The sequence below is a fragment of the Nicotiana tomentosiformis genome, chromosome 2, assembly GCF_000390325.3.
Source record: "Nicotiana tomentosiformis chromosome 2, ASM39032v3, whole genome shotgun sequence".
In the NCBI taxonomy this organism is placed as follows: domain Eukaryota; kingdom Viridiplantae; phylum Streptophyta; class Magnoliopsida; order Solanales; family Solanaceae; genus Nicotiana; species Nicotiana tomentosiformis.
The window spans coordinates 60,509,590-60,522,728 of record NC_090813.1 but is presented as its reverse complement, the minus strand read 5'-3'; the positions used below and the strand labels follow the sequence as shown (position 1 = coordinate 60,522,728).

The window sequence follows — 13,139 nt, the reverse complement described above, 5'->3', positions numbered from 1 at the left end:
ACTTCTGAATTTTCAAACTACACTAATCATTGACCTACAAAATAAACGCATGTGGGACAACCACAAATAGTAGATAAAGGTCCCTTAAAATAAAGACAAGATTTCCAGACCAATGACAGCTTCTATAATACTTCCAACTTAGAAAAACTCACAACCCACATTACCACAAATTAACTAAACTGTCTCACTAATTATTTAAATAAATTTGTACAAAATTCAAGATATGATGAGCTAAATGGATCTAAAAGGATCTTTTGTCAAAATAAAATAAAATTTCCACACAATCCCAAATATTTGCCACTCCATCAATTGCTACAAACAAGCATCTCAAAGAATCCTGATCATTTGATCAAGTTACATGTATTCACACTCATTAACGTAAAAAAAATAAATGGAAAGAACAAATACATTGGACCCCATTCTTGCAATTGGTCCTATTACATCCATGGTCCAATGGGACCAATTTGAGGATCAGAATTAAATAAAAGGTGCAATTAGTTCATGAAAAAGATGGGAATCGAGTGCACCTCTGTGAAAGGAACACTTTACAATCATCCTTTGGAGCAATGGTTGGAATATACGCGATATCATCACAGCCGTCCGTTTTGTGCCTCTTGAAATCAATCAGAGCCGTGAACAACGCAATAAAGAGCATCAAATGGTTTATAGCATACCTCTGTCCCACACATCCATGGGGCCCAGCTCCAAATGCTAGATAATTCTTCTTGTAAACCCGTTCCTCTTGCCTCTCCTCTGTGAACCGGTCCGGGTCAAACTTCTCCGGTTCAGGAAACCCCTGGAAAGACGAGTCAAAAACCGAAGGGAAAACAATAGTCCCCTTTGGAATAACATAATCATCAGTTAACCGGAATTCTTCGCCGGCAATGTGCGGCACCAAAGTCGCCGGAGTTCTGATCCTAACAACCTCACGCGCCACCGCCTCCAGGTACTTCATTTCCCTAAGCATCTCCGCCGTCAACGGCTGCTCAGATTCTGGCGACCAGAATTTCGCCACTTCGGCTCGGACTCTCTCCAGAACTTGCGGGTGAGATTCCAAAAGCACCATTGCCCATAACAGAGATGAAGTAGAAGCATCTTGAGCCGCAAAGAGGAAGTCAAATAAGAAGCCACCAAGTTGCTTGCTGGTATACTCAAACGGCTTTTGTGAACCATTAATCTTAGCTTCCTGAATCTCTCTGAAATTCTCCTGCATCCAAAAATCAATCAAGCAAGTGGGTTCTTCGTCACCTCGCATCTTAATTTGGCTCTGTGCTGCACAAACGGAAAGCGTGTCGACTAGTCTCCCAACAGCTAACCTAGCATCTCTGAAGGCGAAACCAGGTAAATCAACAGGGAGTTTCATTAACCCAACATTGAAGTAATTGTAGTCAACATTGAACTGCTTTCTGGAATCTTCGTTTAAGTATGGACCAACGAAGACAGTCTGGGAAGTATCCAAGTTCATATCGCGGCAAAGGAGGCGAAGTGTGATTGGTTTGTTAGGGGATTGGGATGCTTCGTCCAACCAGGACTGAAAGTGTTTGATAATAATCTTTTGTTGGATAACAGTGTAAGTAGCAAGAGCTTTAGGGGTAAAATTAGGGGCCATTCGACGGCGATGGTCTTTATGTTCTTGACCAAACATGTAAATCAAGTTATGCTCGCCAAATAGCCTTTTCCCAAAAGGGTGACCGATGAGGTGGAAAGCGTCAGGACGGACATTGGTAAAGACTTTGTGGGAAAGGTCAGTGGAGTGGATAAAGAGAATGAACTTACCGATGATATAGTTAGCACAGAAGCCATGGCGTGTAGACTTGGCGAAAGAGGTTTGGTCTTCCCAGAATTTGGTGGGATTGGTGATTAAAGAAATCACGTTGCCGAGGAAAGGGAAGACTAGAGTTGGACCAGGAATAGAGCGCTTCTTCTTCAGGTAAGAGATCTGTTCAAGAAGAAGTAGGAAAGCTATGAAGGAGAAGAAATAAGGTGTCCATGGGGATAGAATGACCCAAATGGATGCCATGGGCAGCTCAGCTCAGCTCTATTTCTTCCCCGGCCCCCTCCAAATTTGTGCTACTAATGAATATGAATATAAACGCTCTGTGGTTTTTGGTGTAATGGGTTTATATAATAGGAAGGAAGAAGGAAGATGGGTCAAAATGGGAAGGGTGGATTGGTGGGTCAAACAAGCAAAGCTGAAGGAAATAAGGAAAACTGTGCAATAAAACTTGGAAAACGTGGAAGGAGAAAATGAGACCAAATCTGAATTGTTTAAAGGCAAAAAATCTCAGATTGTTCAAAGAAAAAAAGCGGTTGGCTGCTGAGTACAGTGTCTCAGTCATATGGGTAATTTATCGTGAGTCCTGACTACAGGTGGTCATGGCTTGTTATCGAGGAGGAGGATTTTACATTAGTTTTGTGGTCTGAGTTGTATTTTGGGAGGGGCTTTGAGAGGGAGAAAGTGTGCTATTGGGCATAGGAATTGCGTTTTTGTTGGAAAGATTGGAAGGGAGAAAGATGGATCAGAGAGCCAAAAACAAAATGACAATTGAGAGCCCTCTTTTCAATATGATTTTTGTCTATTAGTACTGCTTTAGAATGATTCAAAAGCTTGTAATGAATACAATATTTAGATAGATCTTATCGTTATTCATCATTTCATTATGTCACACACTATAATTTAAAAAATAAGCTTAAAATATTATTTAAAAAAAGTAGATTATGAAATAGACTAATTATTTAAAAATAAGGTAAAGTGTAAAATATTAGTAAGGGCAAGATGAGAAAAAAATAAAATAAAGACGCAACCACATCAAATCGATTGTTACACAAGAAAAATATTTTTATCGTTACACAACAACAGACTTAATATTATAATATAATAAACTTTAAATAATAATCAAAACAGATCGTATATAAAATAATAATATGATAACAGCATAAACGGTAACAACCAGTATCTTCCCAAGTCAATTTCAATCCTCAAGATTGGATTGATGTTTGAGTAGGTGAGAAGAGTAAAAATGATAAGGTGTGAGGCCAGATCCTATTATGAAAATATTTCAATACATAAGCCATATTCGTTAAACGAAACAAGAAGAGGTCAAATTATGGGTTAAGGAATCGAGTCTTAACCATAACGATTAACGAAACGCCTATTAGGCTATCAGTTTGTTGACTATTAGCAATATAATAGACAACAATGATTAAACTTTAGAGTAGAAAATGCTTCTATTTTAATTAAAGGGACCTGTTGGCTGTTGTTGCATACAAAAAGCAAACAGGTAATCCCATATTGGGCTGTGGTGGGGTTGAAATCCAGCTGGTTATAAGTGGAAGATTCCAAGACATTTGCAAAGAGACAAGCACATGGGAAATTTGCATTTCTCCTTTGAATCTCTCTGTCCAAAATCCTATCACCAATTGAACGTTACGGGACTTTCAATCCATGTTGCACGATTAACTAATATGAAAAAGCTGGTATTTGTGTTAGACAATTCTTTATCTTTTTCTATAAAATGGTGATATTAAAGCTCCGTGGAGCTCAATCACAACTTAGGGTGTGTTTGATATTAAGGAAAATATTTTTCGAAAAATATTTTGTAATTTTTTCATATTTGGTTGGATTAAATATTTTGTTTTCCTCGTTAACTCAATTGAAGGAAAATGTTTTCCCTATCAATAGGAACGAAAATATTTTTCAAAAAAAAATTTCAACCTTCTCGACCCTATTCCCCGTGCCCACCAACCTACCCTCACCCACCCCACCCCAAACCACCTCTGCTCCTCCCCGACAACACCCCAACCTTGCCCACCACCCACCCTAAATAAAACTATTGTTAAGAGTATTTTCTTTTTGTGTTGTAGATAGAGTATTTTTTTTTTCAACAAAATGAGTATATTCTTTTCATGATGTAGTAAAAGTATTTTCTTTCATTTCAATAAAATGAGTACTTATTTTGATGATGTAGAAAAAGGTATTTTTTTTTTTATTTCAACAAAACAAGTATTTTCTTTTCATGATTTAGAAAAAATATTTTCTTTTATTTCAACAAATTAAGTATTTTCTTTTTCTGGAATAGAAAAAGTATTTCTTTTTTCAAAATATGAGTAAGTAGTTTATTTTCATGATGTAAAAAAAATATTTTCTTTCATTTCAACAAATTAAGTATTTTCTTTTTCTAGAATAGAAAAAGTATTTTTTTTTTTCAAAAAATGAGTAAGTAATTTATTTTCATGGTATAAAAAAATATTTTCTTTCATTTCAACAAAATGAGTACTTTCTTTTTATGATGTAGAAACAATATTTTCTTTCATTTCAATAAACTGTAATTTCTTTTCCTAGAATAGAAAAGGTAATTTTTTTAAAAAAAATGAGTATTTTCTTTTCATGACGTAGAAAAAGTAATTTCTTTCATTTCAACAAAACGAGTACTTTCTTTTTATGATATATAAAAAGTAGTTTCTTTCATTTCAACAAACTAAGTATTTTCTTTTCCTGAAATAGAAAAAATATTTTTTTCCAATAAAGCGAATACTTTCATGTAGAAAAAGTATTTTCTTCCATTTCAACAAACTAAGTGTTTTCTTTCCTGATGTAGAAAAAATATTTTCTTTCATTTTAACAAAACGAGTACTTTCTTTTTATGATATAGAAAAAGTATTTTCTTTCATTCAACAAAATGAGTAATTTCCTTTCATGTTGTAGAAAAGATACTTTCTTTTTCAACAAAATAAAGTATTTTCTTTTTAGTTATCAAACTCGAATTTTAATATTGTTATTGTGTGAAAAAGTAAAGTAGCACATTATTTCCTTTAGATTTGTGTGAATTTTGAAAAGAATAATTAAATTCTTGAAAAAAATAGAGTCTAGGGGGTGGGGTGGGGTGGGATTGGAGGGGGGGAGGAAGGAGTACGGGAAACATGAGAATTTCGGGGAAAGTGGGTTGAGGAGAGTAGCATAAAAAATTATTTTCCTAAACATATTTTATACTCTCTAACCAAACACTAGAAAATATTTTCCAAAAAATATTTTCCATTCACCAACCAAACAAGAAAAAATAAATGATAAAACCACTCATTTTCCGAAAAATATTTTCTAAGAAAACATTTTCCACGAAAACATATTACTTCGTATCAAACACACCTTTAATCAGTAGTGTTTTATTTTGTCGAGATTTGAACTCTACTTGTCTTAGACAATTCTTTATCTTCATCTTGCCTTTTTTTTTAAAAAAAAATAATAAAACTTTCCTTTTCCTTTTTGGTAGAGACCTTGTTACATAGAGCTTCTATTTTTCCTCCTGACATATATATTTTTCAGTTTTTAGTATATATATTTAGTATACCATTCGTCCTATACTAGTATTAGTGATTTTCCTTAGTTGGACTTCTTCATACGGCTGCCGATAATGAAAGAGTTTAACTCAGCGCATATTTAAAAGGACAGATCCCATGGTATTCTCAGGCTGATTTGAAGGAAAAATACATCCAATCAAATACTAGTAGAGCTGTCAAAACAGGTCAGCCTAGCCCAACCCAAGCTTCGTGGGCTTTTAAATTTAGTGTGCTAGGACGGACCGGCCCGTCATATGAATGGGCCTTAAAATGGCCAGCCCAACCCAGCACTAAGAGGGTCGCGGGCTAGGGCGGGCCGGCTCTTTAATTTTTTTTTTAGAAAAAAGAATTTCTTTAATCCTTAAATATTTTTTCGTGACATAGTAGATTAATCATGTAAACAACTTCTGTTTGCTTAGAGCGTACAAAAAACTTAATATTTGACGAGGAATCTCGTAATTGAAATGCAAATTCTCTACATCTCTAGCTCTTCTTTTTTAAAGTTACATGAATATTTTCCTAATACTTTTCTTTCATTTTCCTCAGATTCAGGGATTGATTCAATAAGTTTATAAGGTGAGATTTTTTAATTTAGGATTAACATCATTTGCTGATTTCATCATTATAGTCCATAAAATTTTTAAAATTCCTGAAATTTGCTAGTGGTCAATTTTTGTGTGTGTATTTAAAATTGATCTTTTTCTATACTGAAGAGCAGTTTAAATACTAATAATATATTAAAGTAATCCAAACTGATCATTGGCCACTAAAAGTAATATTTTCTTTTGAAAAAAGATTATTATTGGCCACCTAAAACTTTTCGAGTTCGTTATTAATTAAGGAAAAGAAAAACTAACTGTCATATTACATGCATGTCAAAAATCTAAATTCTAGTTGATATGGAAGGGTAAATGAGTATTCTAGGGTTGGGGAATGAGGATTATAGTTAATAGTTTTTTTAGTTTTTACTTTTTAAAATATTAAATATTTCATAGTTAATTAATTTTCAGCTCACGGACCGGCCCAGGCCCAGCCTCGGTCAAGTCTCAAGGGCCAGTTGGCTGACTTGGGCCAGGTTTATAAGCCTCAATTTTAAATGTGCTTAAAAAAATTCTAACCCAACCCTACTCAAGTAGCAGGCTTGGTTGGGCTGGCCTCACGGACCAAGCCCATTTTTACGCTCTAAATACCAGATGTGACCCAAGATATGAAAACATGCTCAAATATGCATTTTAAACCTCGAATTTCACTGCAAGATGCTAAACTGTTTTTGTCTGTTTTCTGGCGTGTCAAAATATAATTCTCAAGGGTTTCCTATGAACCTTGATAATTTAATAACTTGTTATGTAACACGTAATAAGAATGTTACACAAAAAAGTAGGTGGATTTTGAACGCGCAAAAATTAGGGGATTTCTCGGGTGATTACGATTTGAGAACAGAAGAGTAGGCAAGTTGTAGAATATTTAACTTTCAGCTATTTTAAAAAATTTAATACATTTTTAACATAATTATTTTAGACGTTTTTTGAATTTCAAGATGACTATTCTAAGTTAATTTACAAAATTCGTTAAATCTGTTTTTAACAGAAATGACTTTTTCACTGTGCTCTTTAGTAGAATCAAGTTTTTTATTTTAATTTTAAATGTTTTTAATTTTCAGATTAGATTAGTCTGATTAGATGCCTATTATCAAAGTGCCTTCTCAAAATAGCTAAATCTATTTTGCCAGGACTTCTCCATTTGTATTCTTGTTGGAATTCAAGATTTTTGCTCAACTTAAATTAATTTGGCTTTGTAAATCCCAAGGAATTTACCATACACCTAACAAAAAGAAGCATAAATTCCTTATGGATAGAATTTTACTCCCATCAAATCATCTATTTTTCTAAACACAAACTGGGTTAGCTAGAGTAGATGGTAATTAAAATCCTATATGGAAAACTACACATCTCATTCCAAATAATCCTAGAAATTACTAGCTTCAACATTTTTTAATTACCACAATAGCGCACTTTATTTCCATTCTCTTCCTTTCCCTCTAACTCAAAAAGTTCAATCTAGCAATACAGACGAGTGGAAAAACTTAGAATATAGATTCTCAACCAGCTAATAGATTGTAGGCTACAATTCATATTGCTCATAATTGTCTCACAAATTTAACCACGAAAAAGGAAGCAAAATCTATAGGCAATGCCAACATCAATAGAACTACATAGTAGATGAGCAAGATTTAAGTTCATATCAAAACTAACACCTGCAACATTCTCAACAAGAATCCGCATCTGCTTCTTGACAAGAGCAGCAAGCTTACAGCCTTCTTCCTCTCCTACCACCCTTTCTACGAGTGCTATCAGTAGGAATTGGAGTCACATCCTCTGCAATATAATAAAGTCAGTTATGATCATCCACATTAAGCATGTCTCGTAAAATATACAAACCATTACTTGTGCCCTATATGAAGGTTTTAGTAACATAACTGACTACAGAGTTCTTAACTTTTGAGTACAAAAGCTAGAAGTAAGACTAAACAGTACCTATACGCCCAATTTTCATTCCTGAGCGAGCAAGGGCCCTGAGAGCAGATTGAGCACCAGGCCCAGGTGTTTTAGTCTTGTTTCCCCCTGTGGCTCGAAGCTTAATGTGAAGTGCATTAATGCCAAGCTCCTGTACTTAAGAAGACATAACCCAAATGAGTGTCGGCAAAAAAGAAACACATTATGCAACAGATGGCAGCTGGTAAGGGATGTAAGAAAATAAGAACTGAACATAAGCTAAGACCTTGCATCTCTGAGAAACATCCTGTGCGGCAAGCATAGCTGCATATGGGGAAGATTCATCCCTATCGGCTTTGACCTTCATACCACCTATTAGAAACAGGTGACAGCAGAGATTCATTACAACTTGTTCCAATAAATAATAAAGATAATCATAAAAAGCAGAAACGTAGATAAGCTTTGGGAGCCCCAAAAAAATCAATAGAAAATCTAGTGATCCTTCAAACTATTCAAGTTGAGAGAATGAAAGGAAAAACACAAAGATTGTTACATAAGATTGTTGCACCAGAATGACATTGAGAAAGCAAAGGTTCTTAACCTCTAAGAGGAAGTGTAAAGCATATGGTTGCAATGTAAAAGAGAAAACAAAAGCACAAAGTTGGTTACGTAGAAATTTAAGCTAAGATTATTGAACAGACATGCTAGGACGTAGAATCTGAAGTGCTTAAATGGTCACAATAATAACAAGCTCACAATTCAGAACTTTTGAAACTTCACTAGAAAAAAGCTTCAAAGTTCTTACACTGGGTAAGAGAAAAAGAAGGGGAAGGATATTAAAAGCTAAGCTTATAAAAAATGAGCTTCTAAGTAATGGTGAATATGGAGTAAAACAGCATTTTAGAAAAACTAATACAGGTAATGCAGAATAAGGGAGTTTAGAAGCCAAGTATAGAATAGTAATAGCTATACTGAAGAACTCGAGGAAGTGTATGGGAATAGGTATAGCTATACTGAAAAACTTGAGGAAGTGTATAGCTGGCAAAGGAAGAACCAGGATTCTAAGTAGCAGAATTTCAGTAGCTAATGCTTCAAAGATTATAGGCTACTTGTGAAAGGATAGAATAGGAAAAAAAGGACAATAATAACTAGGAACGACAAAAGAACTTGTGAAGTTCAACATAACCATAAATATAATGCAAAGGTAACATATCCATTCAATTTCCAAACAAAATAAACATCACAGAAGTACCATGGCCCATAATGCTTGAGATAAACAGTAGCAGAAAGGAATTTTAGCCAAAGTCGGAATAAACCACAAATGCCAACTAGAAGAACATAGTAAGAACAATATGCACGAATTATGACACTAAATTAATTTGCAATCCACATCTAAAATGTGACAGGAATTATAAGTGAAACCAACACAACCTACTCCCATTGAAAACCAAATGTTGATTTTGTTTGATGGCTGTCAAAGGTAGCATCAAGGTATACATCAAATAATATAAGAAAATGCATGGCGAAGATGGTATTCCACTGATTATTTTCTGTTGTCGAACAGAGCTTACATTTGAGTATCTTAAAATTTAATGAATACAAAGCAAATAAAAGCCAGAATTTGAGCTCTTAATTTATCAGCTCCTCAACAACATCCTTAGCAAAGTACCAAGGTATTCAGATTTAAATAAAGCTACTGAGTGAAAAAATATAGTCCTTACCAGTAATACGAACCATTGTTTCCCTCCCAGACAAATCAGTCACATGCTGCAATCCAAAAACAAAGTCCATAACTACTTGAAACAACATAATCAGATAATAAAGAACATTGAATTCAATGGTTATCACATACAATGAAAGTGTCATTGAATGACGCAAAAATATGGGCAACACCAAAAACAAGCTCTCCCTCTCTTGTAGCAGGTCCAAGAGTGACAGTCTCTTCCTTTGGCTCCCTAGTCCTCCTCTTCGACTGCAAGACCAAGTCATCAACAATACAACAAATCAGTAACAATAGAAAACTTAATACAGACCATTATTTCATGAACGCCAACCGAGAAAACAACAAATTTTCAAACAAAATTAAACGAAATAGTCTCAAGGTTCAGCGCAGTTTATTTATAGAGCTAAATTGTAAGCATCCCCTGTCTAGAATAAGAAATTATGAGCTATATCTGATTTTACATCACTTCAAATCCATCTAAGGCTTGTGCAGAAAATCTAACCAACTAGTCATAAGTTTCACATTTTTATCTTCATTTAAGCAAAACTTTATTCAACCATTATATACGCCCAAAATGCGATGTACCCGATTTGCATCACTTTTCGAAACAATTAAAGCCTGATATGTAAACATTGTAAAGTTATGCTTTCTGCTCGTGCTTTTTTAAGCAAGAGATTGAAAATGGGGACCATGTCTTTAAGCAAGATCAAAATTACCCAGATTTTCACGAGGAAAGGCACACACTTGTGATTACAAATCCAGAACAATTACTAATCTAAGTAAACCCAAATTACCCATGGATTGAACTGACGCTATCCTAAAGATAAACCAGCAAATTACATACAAACTAGTGTATCAAAGACAAGAGAAAGTAGTTATTTCCAGAGATTTGATTACCATGGTGTTGTTGCTGATGAGACTTGTGCTGAAACACTGGTCTTGAATACAGAGATTTGTTGAATTCAGACTTAAGAGGAGACAATTTGGTGCAGCTGCAGCTTTATATGTAGCAGGACGGCTTTAGGGTTTCAGCATGAAACTTTGAACTAATATTTTCTAAAAGAACCCATAAGTTTCTCATAGTGTGGAATTGCACCATAAAAGTTAATCTTTTCTCATCCGAATAGCATAATTTCAAAACAAAAAAAAAACTTTTTTTATGGTAGTGATTTTCCAATTGTTTGCATGTACTTCTACTAATTCATCATGTAATTATTACCTCTCACTAGCAAATTATCATTCATCATTTAACTATTACCTCTCACTAGCAAATTATCAGATAATAATTATATCCACTAAAAATTGGACATATAAAAAGATGTTACTTAAATTTCATAAAATACTTCTCTTTAGCTCCTTTTTTTCCCCAATTATTACAATGTCATAGTATCATGTACTTGGTCATTTAGCTTTCTTTCCGTAAAAACGCATTTTTATTATAATTATATAAAGATGTTACGATGTTAAATACTTTGTTAATCAAAAATAAAATTTTGAATCTCTTTATTCTCGTTTGTATTTGAATTGTCCACTATTTATCTTTTGAGTTTTGACCATCATAGTGCAAAAATATGACGGCACTAGTCATGTGCTCCGTATGTAAAGTTTCGATCATCTAAACAGTACTGAACTTTTCTCCACATAAATTGTTAGAAGATGATCGCCAAAAATAAGGAAATATGTAGAAGAACTTCCCCTGGAAATGATTGTCCGGCTTTTAAATAGAGTAAATAATGCTCTTGTTATAATACAAGAAGCTTACTCTTAATTAAACAACGGATTCTTTCGTTCTTATACACCATATTGAAATATTATTATGAAAATTGTCCATATTTTTGAATTTACCCGACCTAAACACGATTTAGCTATAAAATCTATACATTTATTTAAACTAGAATCATTTCTGCGATAGTCTTCTTTATTTAGACGAGGAATTTTTGGGATCACTTAGAGATTTTATTGACGCAATCCACGCACCAATTATGAAGGCAACATATTCGTAGAATCTATTACGCAGATTTTCACTGGTTATCATCGCATCCTTCTATTCTCTGGTTTTCTCTGGTTTTCTGTACTTTTTCATAAACAAAGGTTTTGAACAAAACAATTGTAAACAATTAGCTACAATTGAATTGAATTTCACGACATAATGTCAAAATTAGCGATTATGCTTCAGTTCAATGGTCGGTGGAATAGCGTTGGGAGATACAAAGATTTTGATGTTGACGAAATTGTAGTCAATGACGATTCAAATTATAGTCAATTGAATTCCGCAATTGCAGAGCATCTAATGATTGATACTTCCGCAAAAATCATCGAAATCAAATACACTGTCAATGAATGTTGTCCTCTAGTGGAAATTCGGAGCGATATGAGAGTTCGAGTGTATATGGAGACGAAAAAGGAAAACAAAAATTTAGGAATGTATCCGTTGTGTATAACAGTGCGTGATTTCGATTTGGAATGCAGTATGTCGAATGCGAGTACAATTGCATGTTTGCTCTGTTTTTTTCAGTGCTGATATTTTTCCAATTTCAAGTGTTTTACAATTTTTCTACATATTATCTACAATTTTACTACATAACAAATGTAGTTTAACTGTTATGTCTCTACCAGGATTCTGTCAAATACTGAACACATGAATACAGAGGTTTGAATTGCTATACTATTAATTGAGTGCAGGTTCTTCTGATTATCGTAACACTAACATGGTACAATTGTCAAGTAATTGTAACACAATTGGAGAAGTTTCAGGAACAGTTAAGTTGATTGATATGCAAACATCTCCGACAATTGTGAAATATGAAAATATCATCATAACCGAACATACGCCAAATGTAATTGAAGTAGGCCAAGTTTACCAAGATAAGCAAACAATTGTCAGTGTAATGAAGCACTATTCTGTCATGAATAAGTTTCAATTTAGGGTGAAAAGGTCTAGTGCAAGAAGGTAGGAACAATTTATTTGTCAAATTCATATTGTGTATAAGTTATAGTTTTTTTGTATATAAATTGTTTAAGATAAGTTTTTGTGCATAAACAACCTCGTAATTTGCAGCTACAATTACCATAACATTTTTTGAATTATTTTTATTCTGTAGCTACCGCCTCATATGTGTTGGTGACAATTGTACGTGGCACTTCAAGTCCACCAACATAAATGAATCATCATTGTTCAAAGTTCAAAAATTCAACAGCTTACACACATGCTCTTTGATGGACAACACATATATACAATGCAAACCTACTGCCATGGTAGTTGGCAGCATGGTAGTTGGCAGCATGGTGATGCCAAAATATGCCGATCCTAAGACAATATATACACCAAAAGACATACAAACTGATATGTTATCGGATCATGATGTGAACTTAACATACATGCAAGCTTGGAGAGCAAAGAAAAAGGCTTTGGAATTTTTGAGAGGTCACCCTGCTGATTCCTATAGTCGTTTGCCGAGTTATTTGTATATTCGGGAGAAGACTTATCCGAGGTCGGTAGTGAAATTACATAAGACTAAAAATGACTGTTTCTTGTATGCATTTGTTGCACTTAGTACGTCTATCAAAGGTTGGGAGCATTGTAGGGTAGT

At 34.1% G+C, this 13,139-nt stretch overlaps 2 protein-coding genes across 2 annotated transcripts; both read right to left on the bottom strand.

The window, feature by feature from the left end:
- Positions 1-252: 252 nt before the first annotated feature.
- Positions 253-2,548, bottom strand: LOC104096813 (cytochrome P450 710A11). Its single transcript, XM_009603246.4, has one exon. The coding sequence runs from the start codon at positions 2,018-2,020 to the stop codon at positions 500-502; it is 1,521 nt and encodes a 506-aa protein (XP_009601541.1). The 5' UTR covers positions 2,021-2,548; the 3' UTR covers positions 253-499.
- Positions 2,549-7,408: 4,860 nt separating this feature from the next.
- On the bottom strand, positions 7,409-10,619 carry LOC104096819 (small ribosomal subunit protein uS11y). The gene is made up of 6 exons (XM_009603254.4): positions 10,447-10,619; positions 9,679-9,798; positions 9,548-9,593; positions 8,113-8,198; positions 7,869-7,998; positions 7,409-7,709 (listed from the first exon to the last, which is right to left on the bottom strand). The coding sequence occupies exons 1-6, from the start codon at positions 10,447-10,449 to the stop codon at positions 7,642-7,644; spliced, it is 453 nt and encodes a 150-aa protein (XP_009601549.1). The 5' UTR covers positions 10,450-10,619; the 3' UTR covers positions 7,409-7,641.
- Positions 10,620-13,139: the final 2,520 nt, after the last annotated feature.